This window comes from Oratosquilla oratoria, unplaced genomic scaffold, assembly GCF_046742065.1.
Source record: "Oratosquilla oratoria isolate Oo_2021 unplaced genomic scaffold, ASM4674206v1 SCAFFOLD84, whole genome shotgun sequence".
Taxonomy (NCBI): Eukaryota; Metazoa; Arthropoda; class Malacostraca; order Stomatopoda; family Squillidae; genus Oratosquilla; species Oratosquilla oratoria.
Genome location: NW_027467748.1, coordinates 601,084 through 622,738, shown reverse-complemented (window position 1 = coordinate 622,738; position 21,655 = coordinate 601,084). Strand labels below are relative to the sequence as shown.

At 38.8% G+C, this 21,655-nt stretch overlaps 1 protein-coding gene across 1 annotated transcript; it reads right to left on the bottom strand.

Annotated features, from left to right (window-relative positions):
* Positions 1 to 18,063: 18,063 nt before the first annotated feature.
* On the bottom strand, positions 18,064 to 18,906 carry LOC143024038 (uncharacterized). Its single transcript, XM_076182751.1, has one exon. It carries the CDS (start codon positions 18,904 to 18,906, stop codon positions 18,064 to 18,066), a length of 843 nt encoding a protein of 280 aa, XP_076038866.1.
* Between the last annotated feature and the right edge of the window lie 2,749 nt (positions 18,907 to 21,655).

Genomic DNA, 21,655 nt, shown 5'->3' with positions numbered 1-21,655 from the left:
AAAAATGAAGAACTGAAAAAGGAGGTCAAAGAGCAATTACAGGTAGTGACCGGAAAGGTGGAAGAGTCAATTAAAGAAACAGACCTCATTGAAATAAAAAATCAATGGAAACACATACATACATACATATACCAAAGGCTTTTTCCCCCTTACACGGGGGGTAGCCAAAAAGAAAAGGCATAGAAATCACTCCCATCCATTTCATTTCCCATATATTCCACTCCCCTGCACCCTCTTCCTATCTTGGCACCTCCTGGATGACGGGTCATCCCTGCATCCTGTCCACTGTCCTGGGTCAGAGGCAGTGTCACAAGACACAGCACATCCACAGCAAGGCCGCTTCATAATTTCGGCGACCCCTACTCTCCGTCCTCTCATGTAGGAAAGGAGAAGACGGGAAGAAATCCCTTCAGGTTACGTCAAATTTTGTCTCATACATACTTTCTCACCCCCCCATCCCCCACCCACTCCCCCTCATGCATCACAGCATCATCTATACACAACCCTTCTCCATTCACCCCTATCTTTTGTCCTCTCCTGTCCTTCCTCTACAGACATTCCTCTCTTTTGTAAAGCCCCTCTCACCCCATCCATCCATCTCATCCTAGGACGCCCCCTCATATTCACTCCTTCCACCTCCGCCTTCCACACTTCTTTTACTACTCTTTCTTCACTCATTCTTTCCATGTGTCCAAACCATCCTAATACTCTTTCATCAACCCTATCTCCCAGCTCCCTTTCCACCCCTGTTCTCCTCCTCACCTCCTCAATGGAAACACGAACAGGAAATTCAAAAAATACATTTTTGAGAAATAGTACAAAAGCAAATGGAGGAAAATACAAAAGAAACAGTTATGAAAGTAATTCAAGAAAAGGAAAATTGGGTGAGAAATACAGTTGACAAAGGTAAGTGCATTGTGGTCCATGGTGTCCAGGAAAAACATATATAAATACCAGAGATCAAAGGAGGAGAAGGAAGTAGCTAAGGAAATTTTGAAAGAAACACAGGACAAAGGGCAAACTTTTGATAAGGAAATTGACAAGATCCACAGGTTATGCATATATTCAAAAGATAAACAACATAGCACTCTGAAAATAAAACTAAGAACTCAAATGATAGCTGAGGAGGTATTACTGAAAGCGGTTAAATTGGCAAACAGCGAGAAATTCAAACATATATGAATAAAAAAGGAAATGAGTGATGAGGAAAAAGAGAAAGACAAAGCTCTCAGAATTGAAGCCAATGATAGAAATGAGAAAAGTACAGATGGAAAAAAACAAGTTTTTTTTGGAGAGTACTGGACTTGAGACTGAAAAAATGGTACATCAAAAAATGGAAACTTAAACCAAAATAGAGAAGAAAATATGAAACTAAAGTGGCATACACAAATATTGATGGCATGATCTCTGGAATTAATGAACTAAATGACTATCTAGAAATAGAGAAACCTGACATTATGGGAACTGTGGAGACAAAACTGAAAGGACCTCTATCAACAAATATAATGGGACAAGGTCTATACAACCACTGGGCGAAAAATAGAACAGGCAGGCAGGAAGATGTCATGATATTGACTAAAAAGGGTCTATATGTGACAAAGATTAATGAAGGCAAAGGTAATGTACAATTAATTATGATTAAAATTGTAAACAAAAAGATGAAAAGCAGAAAATTTGTAGCAGTGTATGTACCACCAATAACACAGGCTTGGTCTGATAGCGATCATTCCAAATTATTGGAAGACACAATGAATGTGCTAAACGAGTTATTGAAAGAGGGTGGTAACATAGTAATCATGGGCAATTTTAATGCAAAGGATATAATCTGGGAAGAAATGATAGTAAAAGGGGGAGAAGAACTTTGGTGCAACATTCTACTGGATGTGACCATTGAATACAACTTAACACAATGCATACATACATATACCAAGGCTTTTTCCTCCTTAAAAGGGAGGTAGCCAAAAAGAAAAAGGCATCAAACCATTACCATCTATTCCATCTGTAAATACACTCCACCCCCCCTCCAGTCTTAGCACCTCCTACATGACGGGTCATCCCTGCACCTTGTTCACTGCCCTAGGTCAGAGGCAGTGCCGTAAGACACAGCATATCCACAGCAAGGCCGCTTCATTAAATTGGCAAACCCCCCCTCTCCGTCCCCCCATGCAGAAAAGAAGACGGGGAGAAATCCCTTCGGGCTGCGTCAAATTTTGCTCACACATACTACCTCTTCCCCATCCCCCCACCCATTCCACTTCATGCATCACAGCATCATCCATATACAACCATTCTCCATTCAACCCTGTCTTTTGTCCTCTCCTGTTCTTCCTCAACAGACACTCCCCTTCCCAAAAGCCCCTTTCACCCCATCCATCCATCTCATCCTAGGAAGCCCCCTCATGTTCACTCCCTCCACATCTACCTTCCATACCTCTTTTTTCTAGTCTTTCTTCACTCATTCTTTCCATGTGTCCAAACCATCCTAATACTCTTTCATCAACCCTATCTCCCAACTCCCTTACCACCCCTGTTCTCCTCCTTACCATCTCATTTCTCACTCTATTCAGCCTAGTAACCCCCATCATACTTCTCAGACACCTCATCTCAAACACATTCAAAATCCTCCTCTCTTATGTTCCATGTTTCTGCCCCATACAGTGCAGTCAGCACAATCCCTCATTCATACAGACTCTTCTTAGCATCCATTTCCAAATGTCTATTCCTCATTACACTTTTCAATCTGCCAAGTCATTTACTCGCTTCTCTCAATCTACATTCTACCTCCACCTCCACTCCACCCTTTCCTGCCACATTTGCACCCAAGTATCTAAAACTATCCACTTCCTCCAGTCGCTCTCCCTAAATGTGTTAAGGAAAATACTAGATATAGACACAATGAGGAACCGTCGGAACTAGACTTAATATTAACTTCTGAACCAGATATCATGAACAAAATGGAATATAAAACATCAATTGGAAAGAGTGACCATATACTAATAGTTTGAATTAAAAGAACAAAAACAATGTAGGTAGGATTGATAAACAGAGAAGGAAGATTAATGTACAACAAAACTGATTTTGTAAAAATAAGAAAAAATTTCCAAAACACAAACTGGGATAAATTCTCCAAAGAGGAAACAAAGATGGAAGACAAATGGAACATATTCAAAGAAAAGTGCAAAGAAAGGAATTGATATGTACCAAAGAGGAAGCAAAAAGAGATCTATATAAAGTGTTGGTATAACAAAAGGTGCAGTGAGGCCTGGAAAAGATGCAAAAGAGACTAATAACCATCCAAATGGCAAACATATATAAAACTTAGGAACGAATATGTGAATATATGCAGGAAAGAAAAGAGAAATCATGAAAAAGATATTATAGACAAATGTAAGGATCAACCTAAACTCTTTTACAGATATATAAATGACAAATTAAAGGATAAACACAAAATTGTAAAACTGCATGAAGGAGATAAAGAATATATGAAACAAAAATGACAGAAGTTATGATCAGACATTTCAGGTCTGTTTTCACAATTGAGAGCTCACATATCTGAGAAGACGGACAGCAAGAAAGATCCCCCAAAATGAAAGAAATAAAGGTAACACAGAAAGACATAAGAGACCAAATAAAAAAAAAAACTAGATGTTAGGAAATCTCATGGACTGGATGGAATTGCAAATTGGATACTGAAGAGTGTATAGATGAATTGACAGACAAATTATACAAGATAACAGACTTTTCACTCAAAGAAGCAAAGGTACTGCAAGATTGGAAAGATGCAAACATAGTACCAATATATATATGAGGAAACAAAGAAGATCCTACAAACTTAAGACTAGTATCCCTTACAAGCACAGTAGCATAAATATGCAAAAAAGTTATCAGAAACAAATGGACCAAACACTTGAAAGAAAAGAAAATAGTAAACCCTAAACAATTTGGCTTTAGAAGTGGAAGACTGTGTACCACAAACTTAATTTGCTTTTACCTAAGATTGAGATAATACAAGAAAGAGATGGCCAGACAGATTGCCCCTTCTTGGACTTGCTGAAGGCAGCTGAAAAAGTACCACACAAAAAATTAAGAAGAAAAATTGAAATAATAGGAATACAAGGTAAGCTACTGGAATGGATGAGGGATTTCTTAAATGGGAGAAAAATGAGTGTGGTACTTAGAGACAAAAATTCGAACTGGGAAGATGTGAAGAGTGGCACCCGCAAGGCTCTGTATTGGCTCCTTTAATGTTTACCATATACATAAATGATATGGATGAGGGGGTGAAATGTTACATGAACTTCTTTGCTGATGATGGCAAATTACTCAAGAGAGTAAGCACATAAGAAGATTGCAGATTGCTACGAGAAGACCTGGACAAAATATGGGGATGGAGTCAGATGTGAAATGAATTTCTACATTAAGAAACGTAGAATAATGGAATTTGGAAAAAGCAAAAATAGAATATCGGATCAATATAAAATTGGAAACAAGGAAGTCAAAATAGTAGATTCAGAAAGGTACCTGAGTGATCATCAAGTGACATGATACCTGATAAACATGTCAATAAATTAGTTGGAGAGACTTTTAACTTAAGATCAATGAAAGTGTCCTTCAACTACATGGATGAAGAAATGGTAAAGAAAATAGTGGTTACACTAATAAGACCTAAACTAGAGTATGCTGCAACACTATGGGCATCTAGCACAAAAAAGAACATAAGAAAATTAGAAAGAATCCAAAGAGCAGCAACAAAAATGGCACCTACACAATCAAATTTGACATACGAACAAAGATTGGAGAAATTACATCTATCAACACTGGAACAGAGAAGAGAAGGAGGTGATTTGTTGACCATTTACAGAATTATGAAAGGGATGGAAATTCTCGATAGAGACGACTTGTTAAAATGGGACAGATGAGAAACAAGAGGACATGAAAAGAAGCTAAAGAAGGACAGTTACAGAAGAGACCTGAAAAAGAATAGCTTCCCACATAGAGTGACTGATGTCTGGAACAAACTAAACAGAGAAACAGCGAGTGCCAAAACTATACACAATTTTAACCCCTTCTTAAGAATGAACTGGATGTGGATACATACAAGAACGGGTCACTACGAGCATAGCTCTCGTCCTGTAAAATACAACTAGGTAAATACATATGCATACAGTATACATGTGATGTGATATGGTTTAATGTCACAAACTCCCCTCTATCGTAAGGCTAGGACGGTGCCTCTCACAGAGGACTTTGTAGCATGGAATTTCATGAACAATGCCCTTGGTTCAACTTTGCCGGTGGCAAGGTTCGAACCGCCATCTTCTCTACCTTCACCGCAAGTAACGATGCCCTAATCCGCTCAGCCAGCGAGCATATATACATGCACATATATATGTTTATCTATGTACATCCCATGCACAAACACCCATGTACACTGGTATGCAGAACATGTTTAATCCCATATTCATTCCTATCCCTTGATTAATGCAAGACTATGAATAAAGATTCAAATTAGTGTAGTTCAAATTAACTACTATAAAATAATTTACTTCTTTTAAGAATTTGATAATTTGTTCCACTGCAGTATGTTCATTTAAATTTTCTACCAAGGTTTGTCTGATAGCAAATTTGTCCTGTGTTGGTTTTCTTAGAAAGGGCATTCCACTAAAATATGTTTTACCGACTGGTCAACATGACAAGAACACCACTGAGGAACCTGCCTCTGCCCCACTCGTCATCAGGTACTTACGAGTTGCATAAAGTAAGGTTGATTCGCAACCTAGTTAAAATAATACCAGACCTCCTGTTCGTTGGGTAGTAGAGCCATAGTTGAACAGAGGGTCTTATATTCTATAATTCAAAATTACTCGTCAAATTAGACCAGTGGTCTTTCCACTGGTCTCTGCAACAAGATTTAACAACATTTTTAAAATCTGGAATAGGGATTCCCATGCTGGAACAGTAGTCAAGCCTAGTTGCTGCCTTGGCTGCTACATCAGCATCTTCATTACCAGCAATTCCAACATGGGACAGAACCCAACAAAATTTTACATTTATTAATTTTCTACTGATTAATAAGCAAGTCCAATTTTTAACTTCTTGGACCAGATAATGAGATGGAAACAACTTCCCTAAAGATGACAAGAGACTCGTCGAGTCAGTGTATACAACATAACTTGTACCATGGGGGCAGTTAGAAAATGCATATATTTAAGGCAGAATGCTACAGGTAATTCATTTTCAATTACAATGATTGGCATCACCCAAGAGCAGCCTACTCCATCAGGGGTTTTTGATCCATCTGTATATATGCTGATGGCATTCGAGTGCTCAGATACATGTTCATGAAAGTTCGTCTTGAGCTGGGCATCTGAATATTTTTTCAGTAGATTTAAAGTACCATTCCTCATCATGATGATGATGATGATATGGTTTAACGTCGCAAACTCCCCCCTATCGGAAGGCTAGGGTGGTGCCCCTCACAGAGGGCTTTGTAGCATGGAATTTAATGAACCATGTCCTTGGTTCAACTTTGCTGGTGGCAGGATTCGAATTGCCATCCCCTTGACCTTTGCCTCAAGTAACGATGCCCTAACCCACTCACCCAGTGAGCTTCCACCATTCCTCATAGACTGATTAAATCTAGAATTTGACAAAACACCACCATCGGACAATCTACCTTGACTACCTACATTTACCATACATAAAGGAAATTGTACATACTGTCAACAATAGCTAACAATACAATAATAAAGTATCCCTTACAATTGTAGTAATCGTTACCACTATGCCGGTGCCTGCACTGTGATGTTTTCCATGCAGTGCACCTACACAGTGTGGGAAGTTCCACCTATGTTCGAATCCCTGGGCCACTTTTTGCCGTTCATCCTCAGTTGCAGGTATCTGAAAGCATGTTTAGGTTGCATTTACTTTATTGAAACAGCTTGCATTAACACACACAATTCATTTTATTAATACCAAATTGCTCTCTTCCCTATCAGAATGATACTAGCAATAACACATCGGCATTGGCCGACGATGATGGATGTGTGGATGAACTACCCAACAAACATGAAATAACCGGACCAACATCATATCTATTCAGGCACTGCCGATTAAGAAATGTCGGGCCGGTTACGGAAACTCAGATTTCAGGTGTTGGTCCGACTTATAAAGTTATCCGCATGCACACTGGACTATGTCGGCTTGATGCTGGCCCAAAGCAGGGACAATTAACGGGTAACCTAAATCAGGCCTATACTAAATTGGGCCAATTACGTAAACTCAGGTGTCCTGAGTTGGTCCGATTAATAAAGTTATCCGCATGTACACTGGACTGTGTTGGCTAGAAGCTGGGCCAATGCAAGGGCAATGAATGGGTACCCTAAATTGGGCCACATCCGTTAGTTCTTATTCCCAGAATTGGTCCGACTAATAAAGTTATCCGCATACACACTGGATTAAGTCGACTAGATGCTGGCACGTACATTGAACCAGTTGATATAGTTATTAATTTTCACATTTGACTGCATTGGTTAGACATTGATGCCATTGATGGAAAACTACTTTTATGCCTACGCTTCATGTGCATAGCTCAGTATCAGGCTACATGCCACCTCACTCACCCTTCACCCCTCCCACTTTAACCTATTACCACACCTGATACATATTTTTGGATGCATTCCAGAATCTGTTAAATGCACCAAGAAGTATAGCAGGTATTGAAAAAGGTTAATGGAGTAGGGGTGAAGGGTGAGTGTGCATGACACCTAGTCTGGTCCTGAATCATACACATGACATATAGGCAGAAAAGTAGTTCTCCATCAAAGGCTGTGATGTCTAACAGATGCAGTCAAATGTGAAAATGAATAACTATATCAAATTGTCCAATGCACTTACCAGCATCCAGTTGACTTAGTCCACTATAGTATACAGATAAACATCTAACAAGTACAGTCAAATGTGAAAGTGAATATCATGCAATACTGATGAAGCTCACAAACTGAAACACACCTGATTATATACAAGTAGACTTTATTAAGAGAAATATGAAAACCAATTTTTTATTACAATGTATACTGCAGTAAAAATGAAAATCTAGTGTAGGCCTTATGGTCTCTTGCAGTCTCCTTCATTCTTATGTCCTTACGTAGACTAGTTTCTAGTAGCAACTATATACACATTGATATATACATATATATATAATATATATATATATATATATAAAACATATGCTAATGTACTCTTTCAGTATCAAAAATACAAAATATTCTCATTTCATATTCTCCAATATGAAAATATCACATGAATATCAGTGTTGAACAAATTATAGTATTTAAGGCATTAAACAATTGTGAAAGTACAGTGTATGCAGTTTTCAAAGGAAACATATATATATACATATATATATATTTATATATATATAAATATATATATATATATATATATAAATATATATATATGTACTCGGTATATATATATAAAATAATATGCTAATGTACTCTTTCAGTATCAAAAATATAAAGTATTCTCATTTCATATTCTCAAATATGAAAATATCAAATGAATATCACAAACTGTTGAACAAAATATAGTATTTAAGCCATTGAACAACTGTGAAAGTACAGTGAATGAGGATAATCTCATATCTATTTCCATTTTGTATCCATGACTGCATACATACATACATACTGTATACCAAGGCTTTTTCCCCCTTCCAAGGGAGGTAGCCAAAAAGGGAAAGGCATAAAAACACTCCCACCCATTTCATCCCTAAATACACTCCACACCCCTCCCACCCTTCCTCTCATCTGAGCACCTCCTGGATGACGGGTCATCCCTGCACCCTGCCCACCGCCCTGGGTCAGAAGCAGTGTCGCAAGACACAATACATCCACAGCGAGGCCGCTTCATTTAATCGGCGACCCCCCTCTCCGTCCCCCTTTGCATATAAGGCGAGGACGGGGAGAAATCCCTTCGGGCTGCGTCAAAATTTACTCACACATACTACCCCACCCCCCACTTCCCCGCCCATTCCTCCTCATGCAGTCACAACATCATCCATATACAACCATTCTCCACTCACCTCTGTCTTCCGTCCTCTCCCTTCCTTCCTCAACAGACATTCCCTCTTCCCAAAGCCCCCTTCACCCCATCCATCCACCTCATCCTAGGACGTCCCCTCATGTTCACTCCCTCCACATCTGCCTTCCATACCTCTTTTACTAGTCTTTCTTCACTCATTCTTTCCATGTGTCCAAACCATCCTAATACTCTTTCATCAACCCTATCTCCCAAATCCTTTTTCACCCCTGTTCTCCTCCTCACCTCCTCTCTAAAGTACCAAAGATTCACCTCCTCACCTCCTCTCTAAAGTACCAAAGGTTCACCGGCCTTGTGAATGCCAGAAGTTTGTAACATCAAGGGAACCCTTTAGACCCTATGTCTATTACGGGTTCAAACGGTCAAAAGAACTGAATAAGGTCGCCACCCGGTCGGACACCGGGGAAAGAAAATCAAACTAACTTAACTTAAAGAAATATAATTAAATAAATTATAAGTATGAAGTTAATACAAGTAAAATGACACGAAAATAATATAACAAAGACACTATTACAATTAAACAAACATGATTATACATAATACATCTGACTTCTGATCATACATTTGACTTTACACAAAAGAATCAAGTTCGAAGGTTTTAACGGGGTTGAACAGACGTAAGACCGGGTCACAGATCACCAAACAGTCATGAAATATAAGCTAATCCTAAGCCCAATGCTACTCACTCCGCGCTTCACTTATATAGGGCTCTACAAAGCTAAGTCCTAGTAAATCTGGCTTGCTGCTATATCAAGGGAAAAGGGTACTAACCTGCAAGGATGCCAAATGTTGATGTTAGCTGGAATTGGGGTCATGGACACAAACACCTGGGTACAATTGTACATGGCACAATTATTCCTAAATTAAACAAATCCATATTGTTTTGGTGTGAACAAAGGTATAATTAAACAAATCCATATTCTTTGGTATGAACAAAAGTATATTCTGGGATGGAATGGGTGGAAATGATTTTATGCCTTTTCCTTTTTGGCTACCTCCCTTGTAAGGGGGAAAAAGCCTTGGTATGAAAGAACGGCCAGATATTCCTTATGAAAGTAAGTTAATCATGGTATGCAGTGGTCCAGCTGTTCTGCATTGGGCAGCAACAATTAGTGTATATGTACCACCTGGACAAATGTTTGCATAAAGGAGGCCTATGATGTGTCACTACTGGTGGAAGCATTGATATCTGAATACCTCTTGCGACCACCACATCAGTCCGATGCATTCCTTAAATACTTCATGATGGTTTTTCCAATTTCATCCTGTGGTTTGGAAGTTTCTGTTGTCAAGCAAAACCCCTTCAAATACATTGAGGAAAACTTTATGTTAATGGTCTTTATTAACAGCATTACACATCCTTATTGTTAAATCTTATGTTTAAATTTAAAGATACTTCATCATGGTATTCAGAACTTAACAAGTTATACAATAAAATCAGCAATGAAAACTTAACCTTAAAATTGGTTTACAACCATTCCTTTTTTGCTCAGCAGTTAAGCTCCAAAAACTTTTTGTGGTGCAGTTACATAAAAATGGTGCAAGTAAATACTGGAAAGAAAGGCTACATGAAAGTTATACCTTCTGTTTCCTCTTCCAAGTTCTGCTTCACTTTGAATATCTCAGGAATATTCTGCTTTCTTTGCCATTGCTTGAGCTTGACTACACTCAGCTGAAATGCAAAAAGGAAAGTTTTAGTAACGAGATATTTTTGTGAAAAATAACACACTGTGTAAGCTAAAATATCTGTTAACTTTACTAATAATAACATATGTCAGATATACTGTACTATAAACATACCACCTAATTTGTTCATTAGTATCAGAACAGTTCTACAGCATACATTCACACACATTAAGATGGTAAATACAGTAGTACTCAGTTTTCAGCCATCAACTAAAATCCAACATATCTTCTGGTCTTATGAATTCTGATCTAAAATAAGTAATTACTTCTGCTACAGCTAGAAACTAGAGTGTGTAGTCTGTCACAGTACTCTTCTTGGAACTGGAATATGTTGAGGCCAGCCAGGTGACCATGTTTGTGTGTCGTGTATAGGCAATTCCTTCTTGACAACAAAGTAAATTCACTTATCTTTAGATCACTTTTTCATGGCTATTATAGTCTGGATGTATCTATACAAATTATACAGTAATGTACTGATACAATATAGTTTCACCTAAATTTGATGGTAGCAGCAATACTACTAAAGTATGTGGTAAAATATCATTGTCAGTTTCCATATTATTGTGTTGTCCAGAAGACCTCTGATGTCATTGTTTATTTGGCTATCATATTTGCCTCTCCACATACTCCTATTTCTAGTTTACTGTTTCCAGCCCATCAACCCAGTCTCACAATAAAAACAAATACAACAGTGCCTATAAGTCACACATTCAAAGCAACCAATTTAAAAAATAATGTATGAATCATTCAATTTGCTATTTTGCCAACTGAACTATTTAAATTTATTCATATATAGGATATTTAGAAATTAAAGTTACTTACCACATTTACCAAGTACTCTTACATGATACTGTATCCAGCTTCCTTCTGGGGTGACTCTCATTGATAGCTCTGCTGAGCTTTGAAGTGTCACAGTATCGTGGCCAATAACATTTCCCATCCAGCAGCCAGGTATAAGGAACCACAGCAATTTCATTTCCTTCCTCAAAGACAATAACTCAATAACTGTGCAACACAGTCCTCACTGCTCTATGAACAGTATATTGTATTGGTAGCCCTCACTATATACTGAACTATGACTCCTCTAAGAAGATTTGATCGCCCTCCTTGGCACCTGATGAGTAATGAGGTACAGTCTAAGTTAGCAATGCCGGATAAGTCTGGGCAGGAATTCCCCTTCAGTACATAAAGCCAGGGTTACTCTATCCATTGAGCTAGGTCAAAACTGTGGTACCAGTACATGGCTGTAGTACACTAGCCTATATAATAATCTCAATATGTCTACCATCAAATTAAATAAAATATGGTTACATTTTACATCAGACAACCATTTTTCATCAGAAGCCACAGCTCATTATTGGTGGACTGTGTGAAGTAAGGGAAAAGATGCAAACTTTGGCAAACGAGACTGAAGGGGGAAAAGAATACATTTACATTCAATATCTTTATATGAGCATGTTCTTAGGCTCTTACTTTCATTAGTAACAGCATATATACCCAGAGAACTTCACTGCACAGGATATGTGTACAGATCTTCATAAACTTTGTAGATATGATATGACAAATAAATGTCTGGGTCTCCTTCATATTTCAATATATTCACTACTTTCCCAACCTTACTATTTATAATTATGCCACAGTTAGCTGGGTTCACTTTGATACAAAAGTTCTTTAGGTATAAAACTTTAAACTGTACACAAGGAAAATCACTTAGTACTGGCCAATTACTGTGGACCACTTTTGCAACTGGATATTTAGAATTCTTCTCTTCAGGTTCATATGCCTTCAATTCATAAATTCTATTAACTATTTGCATGAGAAAACAGTTAGGTTTTCTAAGCAATTTTATCAATTGATCCATGTCTATTCACATCATCTGGATAGATAGAGAAAGAGGAAAGGGACAAAAGGTAGGGAGGTTCTTAGAGTGAACTCTTTGAATGAAAAGGAAAAGGAGAAGGAGTACGGAAAGAAGCTGAAGGAGGAGTGGGAGGGAGTAAAGGATAGAGTAGAGCTGGGCGTGGAGGAGGAATGGGGATGGTTCAAGGTGGGAGTCATAAAGTGTGCAAGGATGGTGTGTGGAACAAGAAGGACAGGGGGAAATAGAAGAAAGGGTAGTGAATGGTGGGATGAGGAAATGAAGAAGGTTGTAGAAGAGAAGAAGCGAGCTTTCACAGATTGGTTACAAAATAGGACGAGGGAGTCATATGAGAGGTACAAAGAAAAGAAAAGAGTAGTAAAGCAAAAGGTAAAGGTTGCAAAGAGGAGAGTAGATGTTAAATGGGGTAAGAGTATGACAGAAAATTTTGAAAGTAATAAAAAGATGTTTTGGAAAGAAATTAAGAGAGGAAGAGGAGGCGAATTAAGTAGAGAAGAAAAGGTAAAAGGTGCAGATGGAGATATGATAATGGAAGAGAAGACAGTAAGGGGAAGATGGGCAGAATATTTTAGGGAGTTGCTAAATGTGAAGGAGGATAGGGAAGGAAAGATAGTTGCAGTGGGAAATGCGAAGAAAATGAGAGTGATGAGTGAGGAGAATGGAGGAGAAATAAGGAAGGATGAGGTGAAGGCAGTTGTTAAGATGATGAAAGCAGGTAAGGCACCTGGTCTGGATGGATGCCATGCAGAATGTCTGAAAAAGGGAGGTACAGTGATGGTGGACTGGTTGGTGAGGCTATTTAATGTTTGCTGGAGAGAAGGTAGAGTGCCAGAGGACTGGAGGAGTGCCTGTATAGTTCCTCTTTACAAGGGAAAAGGGGACAAGTGTGAATGTAGTAGTTTCAGAGGGATTAGCTTGTTAAGTGTAGTTGGGAAGGCTTATGGGAGGATCTTGATTGAGAGGATTAGGAGAGGAATAGAAGGGGTAATTGGTGAGGAACAGTGGGGAGTAATTGGTGAGGAACAGTGTGGTTTTAGGACAGGTAGAGGTTGTGTAGATCAGATCTTTGTGGTAAGACAGATATGTGAGAAAGCTATAGGAAAGGGGAAGGATGTTTTTTGGGCTTTTATGGATCTGGAAAAGGCTTATGATAGGGTAGACAGAAAGGCACTGTGGGAGGTTATGCAGATATATGGGATAGGAGGAAAGCTTCTGGGAGCTGTCAAGAGTTTTTATGATAGTAGAGCTTGTGTCAGGATTGGAAATGGAGAGAGTGAGTGGTTCGAGGTAAAGGTGGGACTTCGTCAAGGATGCGTTATGTTGCCCTGGCTGTTCAACTTATACATGGATGGGGTGGTGTGAGAGGTAAATGCAAGGGTAGTGGGTCAGGGATTGGAGATGGTTAAAGAAAATGGAGAAAAGTGGGAGGTGAGCAAGCTGTTGTTTGCTGATGACACTGCACTTGTGGCAGGATTGGAGGAGGGATTGAGGAAGTTGGTGACAGAGTTTGTGAGAGTATGTGATAGAAGAAAGCTAAAGATAAATGTGGGTAAAAGTAAAGTGATGAGATGTACAAGGGGTGAAAGTGGCAGTAGACTGGAAGTGACCATTAGGGGAGAGCGACTGGAGGAAGTGGATAGTTTTAGATACTTGGGTGCAAATGTGGCAGGAAAAGGTGGAGTGAAGGTGGAGGTAGAGTGTAGCTTGAGAGAAGCGAGTAAATGCCTTGGTGGATTAAAGAGTGTAATGAGGTATAGACATTTGGGAATGGATGCTAAGAGGAGACTGTATGAAGAAGTGTTTGTGCCAACAGCACTGTATGGGGCAGAAACATGGTACATAAGAGAAGAAGAGAGAAGGAGTTTGAATGTGTTTGAGATGAGGTGTCTGAGAAGTATGATGGGGGTTACTAGGCTAGATAGAGTGAGAAATGAGGAGGTGAGAAGGAGAACAGGGGTGGAAAAGGAGCTGGGAGATAGGGTTGATGAAAGAGTATTAGGATGGTTTGGACACATGGAAAGAATGAGTGAAGAAAGACTAGTAAAAGAGGTATGGAAGGCAGATGTGGAGGGAGTGAACATGAGGGGACATCCTAGGATGAGGTGGATGGATGGGGTGAAGGGGGCATTGGGGAAGAGGGGGATGTCTGTTGAGGAAGGACGGGAGAGGACAGAAGACAGGGGTGAATGGAGAATGGTTGTATATGGATGATGTTGTGATTTCGTGGGGTGGAGTGGGCAAGGGGGTGGGGTAGTATGTGTGAGCAAAATTTGATGTAGACCGAGGGGATTTCTCCCCATCCTCTCCTTTTATCCAGTGGGGGGATGGAGAGGGGGGGTCGCCGATTTGATGAAGCGGCCTTGCTGTGGATGTGCTGTCTTGCGTCACTGCTTCTGACCCAGGGCAGTGGACAAGGTGCAGGGATGACCCGTCATCCAGGAGGTGCTCAGATAAGAGGGAGGGTAGAAGGGTGTGGAGTGTATTCAGGGATGGAATGGGTGGAAATGATTTTATGCCTTTCCCTTTTTGGCTACCTCCCTTGTAAGGGGGAAAAAGCCTTGGTATATGTATATATGTTAAATGACACAAATTATGAATGTTGTACACAACATGCCTAGAACCATACACATCTTTAAAGTGGTTTACAAAAGCAATCAAATATCTATGTGCTTTTTCCAGTTTCTGGATCTCTGGGTACTGAAAGCAGAAATGTGCTCACACTCAAAAATAGAATTTTTTTATAAACATTCTCATTAATGTGTTTCTGGAGACAAACTGGTCCAGTATACAAAAGAAAGGCTCTGAATTCTGTGGCTTTATATCTATCAACTTCATCTCAACTTCTTGGTTTTCTGTTAAATTCACAAGGCATGTAATTTGCAAGTTCTTCCACAGATTTTCTTTATCAGGTCAGTTAGACCTAATGGAGTTTTACAAATTGTCCGAGGGTCTGAAGGCAAATTTGCATCAAATTGCAAATTAAAAATTCTAACAAGGTCTCTTAGAGCGCAGTGCTTAATCTGGTGTGTTTCATGGCCCAGTTCTTAACCAAGGTTTCGGTGTCTACAGATTTGTAGGGCAACAACACTTCCATTTGTGCACCATTTTCAAGGTTTCGGGTGATTTCGGCCCAGGGTTTTTCTGGGCCAAAATCACCAGAACTCTGCAGGGTAGGACATTTCGGCCAGTCCTCCAAATGTTGCTATTATTACTTATTTATTATTGAAAGAAAATATATTATTAAAAGAATTCTAAAAAATTACTTATACATCATTTCAAGTAACAATATTTTTTGCACATACTGTGTGAAAATGAAATTAAATTTATTAAACAAATGATCTAAATTAAAATTATACAACTTTCGTGTCTGGACTAAGGTAAATGGTGTTATTGTTGCACAAAAAGTTGCCTAACATTGTCATTGATAACACGGAGTCTAGGGTTAGATTGTTAAAAAAAATAATTCTGGCATTAGTTTATCTTGATGTTAAATCATAAATGTCATGGTAACGCTCTGTGTTACCATGATGATTTTGTTTAATGTCAAGATAGATTTAACGCCAAGACAGTGCAAAAATTTGTTATGAACAACCCAGCCCAAGTTCGACTTCATTAGTGAGCATGCAGGGGGGAAGTGCATCGAATGTAGGATGTTTCGGCCAGAACTCTGCAGGGTAGGACGTTTCGGCAGTCCTCCAAATGTTGCTATTATTACTTACTTATTATAGAAAGAAAATATAAAATTAAGAGAATTTCAAAAATTGCATACATATTTCAAGTAACAACATTTTTTTGCACATACTCATACTGTCACTGTGTGAAAACGAAATTAAATTTATGAAACAAATTATCTAAATTAAAATCATACAGTGCACCAAGCCAGGGCACCAAGCCTTCAAGCTTAAAAGGTTATTTTCGCTGGGCCGAAATCGCTGGTGATTTCGGCCCAGAGAAACCTTGGGCCGAAATCACCTGATCCCATTTTCAATTACACTTTCCTCTGTCTGATTGGTCGCTACTACCATAACTGGTCAGCAGCTCATAAAGATTGTCTACATTATTACTGCTGGTATCATCAGAGCATAGATATGCACCTACTTGTACCTCAGAATCATTTAAACTAGTACTACATTTGTCCTTTCTCTGATGTTATTAACTCTGCTTGTACTGGCAATGCTACTGGCAGCATCCTCGACATTTTCTTGGAAATACTAACTTTCGCTTCTGTATCCGACGCAAAGTCCAGGAGGAAGACATTGCAGCAATTGGTATAAATGGTAAAAGTGTAAAGGCAGTCACCACCAAATTTTGAGAAAATATGCGCAATACTCCCCATTTACCGCAATACACCGGCAGCGACTCCTGTATAATTTGGCGTCAAAATAAGCGACAATAACAAAGGTTCCAATACTTTTTGGCATAGACGTAACGTGTTATAAATCCATATGTTATCAATTGTAGATATGAGAGATAACCAGTTATTTGAATTTATTTTCTCCTGTTGTTAACAAAAAAGTAAAACTATAGGTAAGGTTAACTGGATTATTTTTACGGTTTTTTATGATACTTAAATAGACAAGAATTAATATAATGTCATGCACATAACCAAAGGCTATCCTATATAGTCTTTGGTTATGTGCATGGCATTATATTAATTCTCGTCTATTTAAGTATCATAAAAACCGTAAAAATAATCCAGTTACCCTTACATAACCAAAGACTATCCTATATAGTCTTTGGTTATGTGCATTGCAATATTTTAATTCTTGTCTATTTAGTAACATAAAAAAAACGTCAAAATTATCCAGTTACCCTTACCTATTGTTTTACTTTTTTGTTAATAATAGGAGAAAATCAATTCAAATAACTGGTTATCTCTCATATCTACAGATAACATATGGATTTATAACACGTTACGTCTATGCCAAAAAATATTGGAACCTTTGTTATTGGCGCTTGTTTTGGCTCCAAACAATAGAGTTGTCGTTGTTGGTGTACTGCCGTTAATGGGAAGTATTGCGCATTTTTTCTCAAAATTTGGTGGTGACTGCCATTACACTTTTACCATTTATACCAATTGCTGCAATCTCTTCCTCCTGGACTTTGCGTCGGAGACAGAAGCGAGAGTTTGTATTCTATTTGCAAGAAAATGTCGAGGATGTTGCCGGTAGCATTACAGTTGACATTTTACTAGAAGAGGCCTTCTATGGCCTATGACCCAAGTGTAGCTGCCTGATTTCTAGTGTGATGTTGGTGCTGGCCGCGTGCAGTGTTAATTTGTGCTCAATATTTTTATATTTGTTCTTGTCCCTCCCAGAATTTGTCTAGCCTTGCCTCAAAACTTTAAACTTTTGACTGTGTCTGCATTCACCACCCATTCTGGCAGCTCATTCCAATTATTAATGACTGTTATTAAAGGAGTATTTTCTCAGGTCCAACCTCGCTCTTTGCTTAGATATTTTTCGACTATTTCCCCTTGTACTGGACCCCTCTCTAAATTCAAAGAGACCCTCAGTGCAGTTTCTGTCATATAAACCAGTGACAATTTTGTAGGTCTCAATTTGATCTCCCCGGGATCTCCTGTACGCCAAGGTGGGCAAGCTCAACTTCCTCAGCCTCTCTTTGAATGATAACTCCTTGAGGGATGGCAATAATTTAGTTGCTCTCTGCTGTACATTCTCCACAGCCTCCAAATCCTTCACCAGATGGGGACACCAAACCGGTTTGGAGTACTCCAAGTGCGGCCTTACAAGAGCCATGTACAGAGGCTTGAAAATGTATGGTTCTAAATGTTGAAAGGTCCTTCTGATCAGCCCTACTAACATATTGGCTTTATTGATCTTTTCTGCCAGGTGTATGGAGAAGTTTAGTTTATCATCTATGATCACCCCTATGTCTTTTTCATTTCCTGTCTTACTGATGTTGCCGTACATACTATAACCCTTCTCTTCCATTGTGGTCCTCCCTAACCTCATATACTTGCTCTTCTCTGGATGAAAACTTAGGAGCCACCTCTCTGTCCATTCTTTGAGCTCATCCAGATCCCACTGTAACCTATCACAGTCTTCTGTGCTTTGTATTGTCCTGTATATCTTAGTGTCATCTGCATATAGATACACTTTACTTCCGTTCACTGCTGCCTCTGGCAGGTCATTGATAAATATTACAAAAAGCATGGGGGCCAAGAACAGATCCCTGCAGGACTCCGCTTGTTTTTTCCTTCCATCCAGAAGCCTCTCCATTTATCAACACCCTCTGTTTTCTCCCTGTTAGAAAGTTCTGAATCCATCTCAATATTTTACCTTCTACCCTGTAGCTTGATATTTTTTCTATCAGACGTTTATGTGGTACTCGGTCGAAGGCTTTCATAAAGTCCAATTACACTACATCCACAGCCAATCCTTCATCTATTGCCTCAGTCCAGTCATCCAGTACCTTTATTAACTGTAATGTAGTTGATCTTCCAGAAATGAAGCCAAACTGTTTCTCACTAAATAACTTATTCTCCTTCATATGTCTAATTACCTCCTCCCGCAACAGTGACTCCATAACCTTGCATAGGACACTTGTTAGGCTGACAGGTCTGTAATGTCCGGGATCGCATTTGTTGCCTTTCTTATAGATGGCCGTGATATGGGCAATACGCCAGTCCTCGGGTACCACACCTTCCCGCAGTGAGCTGTTATATATGATTCTCAGTGGTTCCAGTAAGTCCTCCATCAGTTCCTTAATTACTCTTGGGTGTATCCCATCTGGTCCAGGTGATTTGTTCTTCTTGAGTTTTTGCAGGGCATTCCTTATTTTGTCTACAGTGATCACCATACTATCCAGTATTGTTGCCTCCCTGGTTGCCGCCCTAGGTGGATCTTCATCTGACTCATGTATGAAAACCTTCGAGAATTGCTCTGAGAGTATGTGAGCTTTTTCCTTGTCACTTGATGCCTTTGAGTTTTTTCTTCATTTTTATAGTTCTCCAATGTGGGCCTTTGTTCTCGTCTTCGATGTTACATACTTCCAGAACACCTTCGGATTCTCCTTCACATACCTTGCTATTTCCCTCTCTTTTGATTTCACAGCATTCCTGGTTTGTCTTCTAACTTGGTTATTGACTCTTCTGTACTCTCTTTCTGTGTCCTGGTATTTCCTGTTTAGTGTTACATCATTTTCCTGTTTAATTTTCTTCAATTTTTCCCACAATCTTTGTTTCCTTTTAATCTTAGCCCGTAGTTTCCTTGTCATTGGTAGGTTTTCATTTTTTCTTGTACTATTCTTATTTACCGCTCTGATGTGTTTCCTGGGAACACATTCTTCGATCACTTCATGTAGTTTATTGGTGAATTTCTTCCACATTTCCTCTGTACCCAAATCCTGCAAATACTGGTTCCAGTCAATTCCAAGCCTTTCTTTCATGAGCTGATAGTCTGCCTTTTCATACATATAAATTTGTTGCTTACTGTTGTCCATCTGCTCCTGAGTGTCACAAGTGAACAGAATGCTTGCATGATCACTTTTTCCCAGCGGGCTTTCTACACTGATTTCTCCAATTATTGTTTCATCATTAGTAAATATTAGGTCTAGCGTATTTCCAGTGTTGTCCCCTCTTATTCTGGTGATATCAAGTATGTGCTGAGTAAAAAAGCAATCTCTCACTTTCTCAATAAATTGACTATTGTAATCCATATGACTAGATTCTGTTGTGTAGCTGCTCCAACTAATGTTAGGAAGGTTAAAGTCCCCTAGTAGTACTTTATATTGCACATTCATATCATTCACCTCCGGCATCAGTTGGAGCAGCCCAGCATTATTTCTTTCATCGCTATTTGGGCTTCTGTATATAGATATGACCATTAATTTCTCTTTTCCACATTCTATCAGTACACCACAGTACTCGCAATATTTGGTTTTCAGATTGAATAGATTAAACTTTGTACCTTTCTTAACGTAGATAATAAGTTCCCTTCCTATGTTATTATGTAAGTTCTGTTCAATGAGATCGTATCCTTCCATATTATATTCTGCATTGGTCCTTTCATATCTAAAATTTTTGGTTTGACCTCCTGCAGAGCTATGATATGAGGTGTATTTTCCAATGCACATATTCTAGTACTTAATTCTAACCTTTTATCAAAACTAAATATGTCCACATTGCTAAACATAATATATAAATCCTTCCTGTTTACACTATTTACACTTTTGCAAGGATTCCCTCCAATTCTTAGTTTGGAAGTTCCCTGGTTTTGACTACCCTTCGTTTCCATGGGGGGCCAACCACTATATGTTTGCCTTTCCCCGCTGATATCAAGTTTTTTGCCTCACTCCATAATTTTACCTCTTGTTCCCTCTCCCTCTTATTGAGATCATGTGCCAACCTCACATTCTCATATTCCTTGTTGCCATGCAATCTTTTTACATTTCTTAATATGCAGGTTTTCATTAAGTTGTCATGTTGCTTTACAAGAAGAGGCATCGGTTTGTTACCAGATTGTTTACCCAACCTATACACTCTAAACAGCCTTTCCTGGTGTTGTTCTGCATTACATGTTACAAGTAGCTTCTTGACAAATTCCCTGTCATGTTCAATTCTTTCTTTATCTCCATTTGCTATAGATTCAGGCACCCCATATATCACAAAATTATTTTCTCTCTCCCTCAAATCACTGATTTCCTGGTAGAAGGTTTCACCTAATCCTCGACTTATGCCTCCAGTGTTTCTGCTTTCCTTTGAAGTATCCACCACACTATCCTCCTTTACCATATCACATGATTCAAATTTTCCCTCTAAATTTATCACTTTATTCTCTAGGATCCCTAATCTGTCATCCAAAACTTTTCTATCTTCAGTGCTTTTGCCAGTTATTTCCCTGATTTCTATAGCCTTTACTTCTAAGTTTCCCACTTTGTTATCCAATTCCTTCTTTCTTTCTTGGTCAACTGTTATTTCTTCTCTGATTTCCTTCACCATAAATTCTAGTTTATCTTGCCTCTTTCCCA

Coding starts and splice junctions, on each gene's coding strand:
- LOC143024038 (XM_076182751.1), bottom strand. CDS start 18,906: ATGGAGAGGCTTCTGGATGGAAGGAAAAAACAAGCGGAGTCCTGCAGG.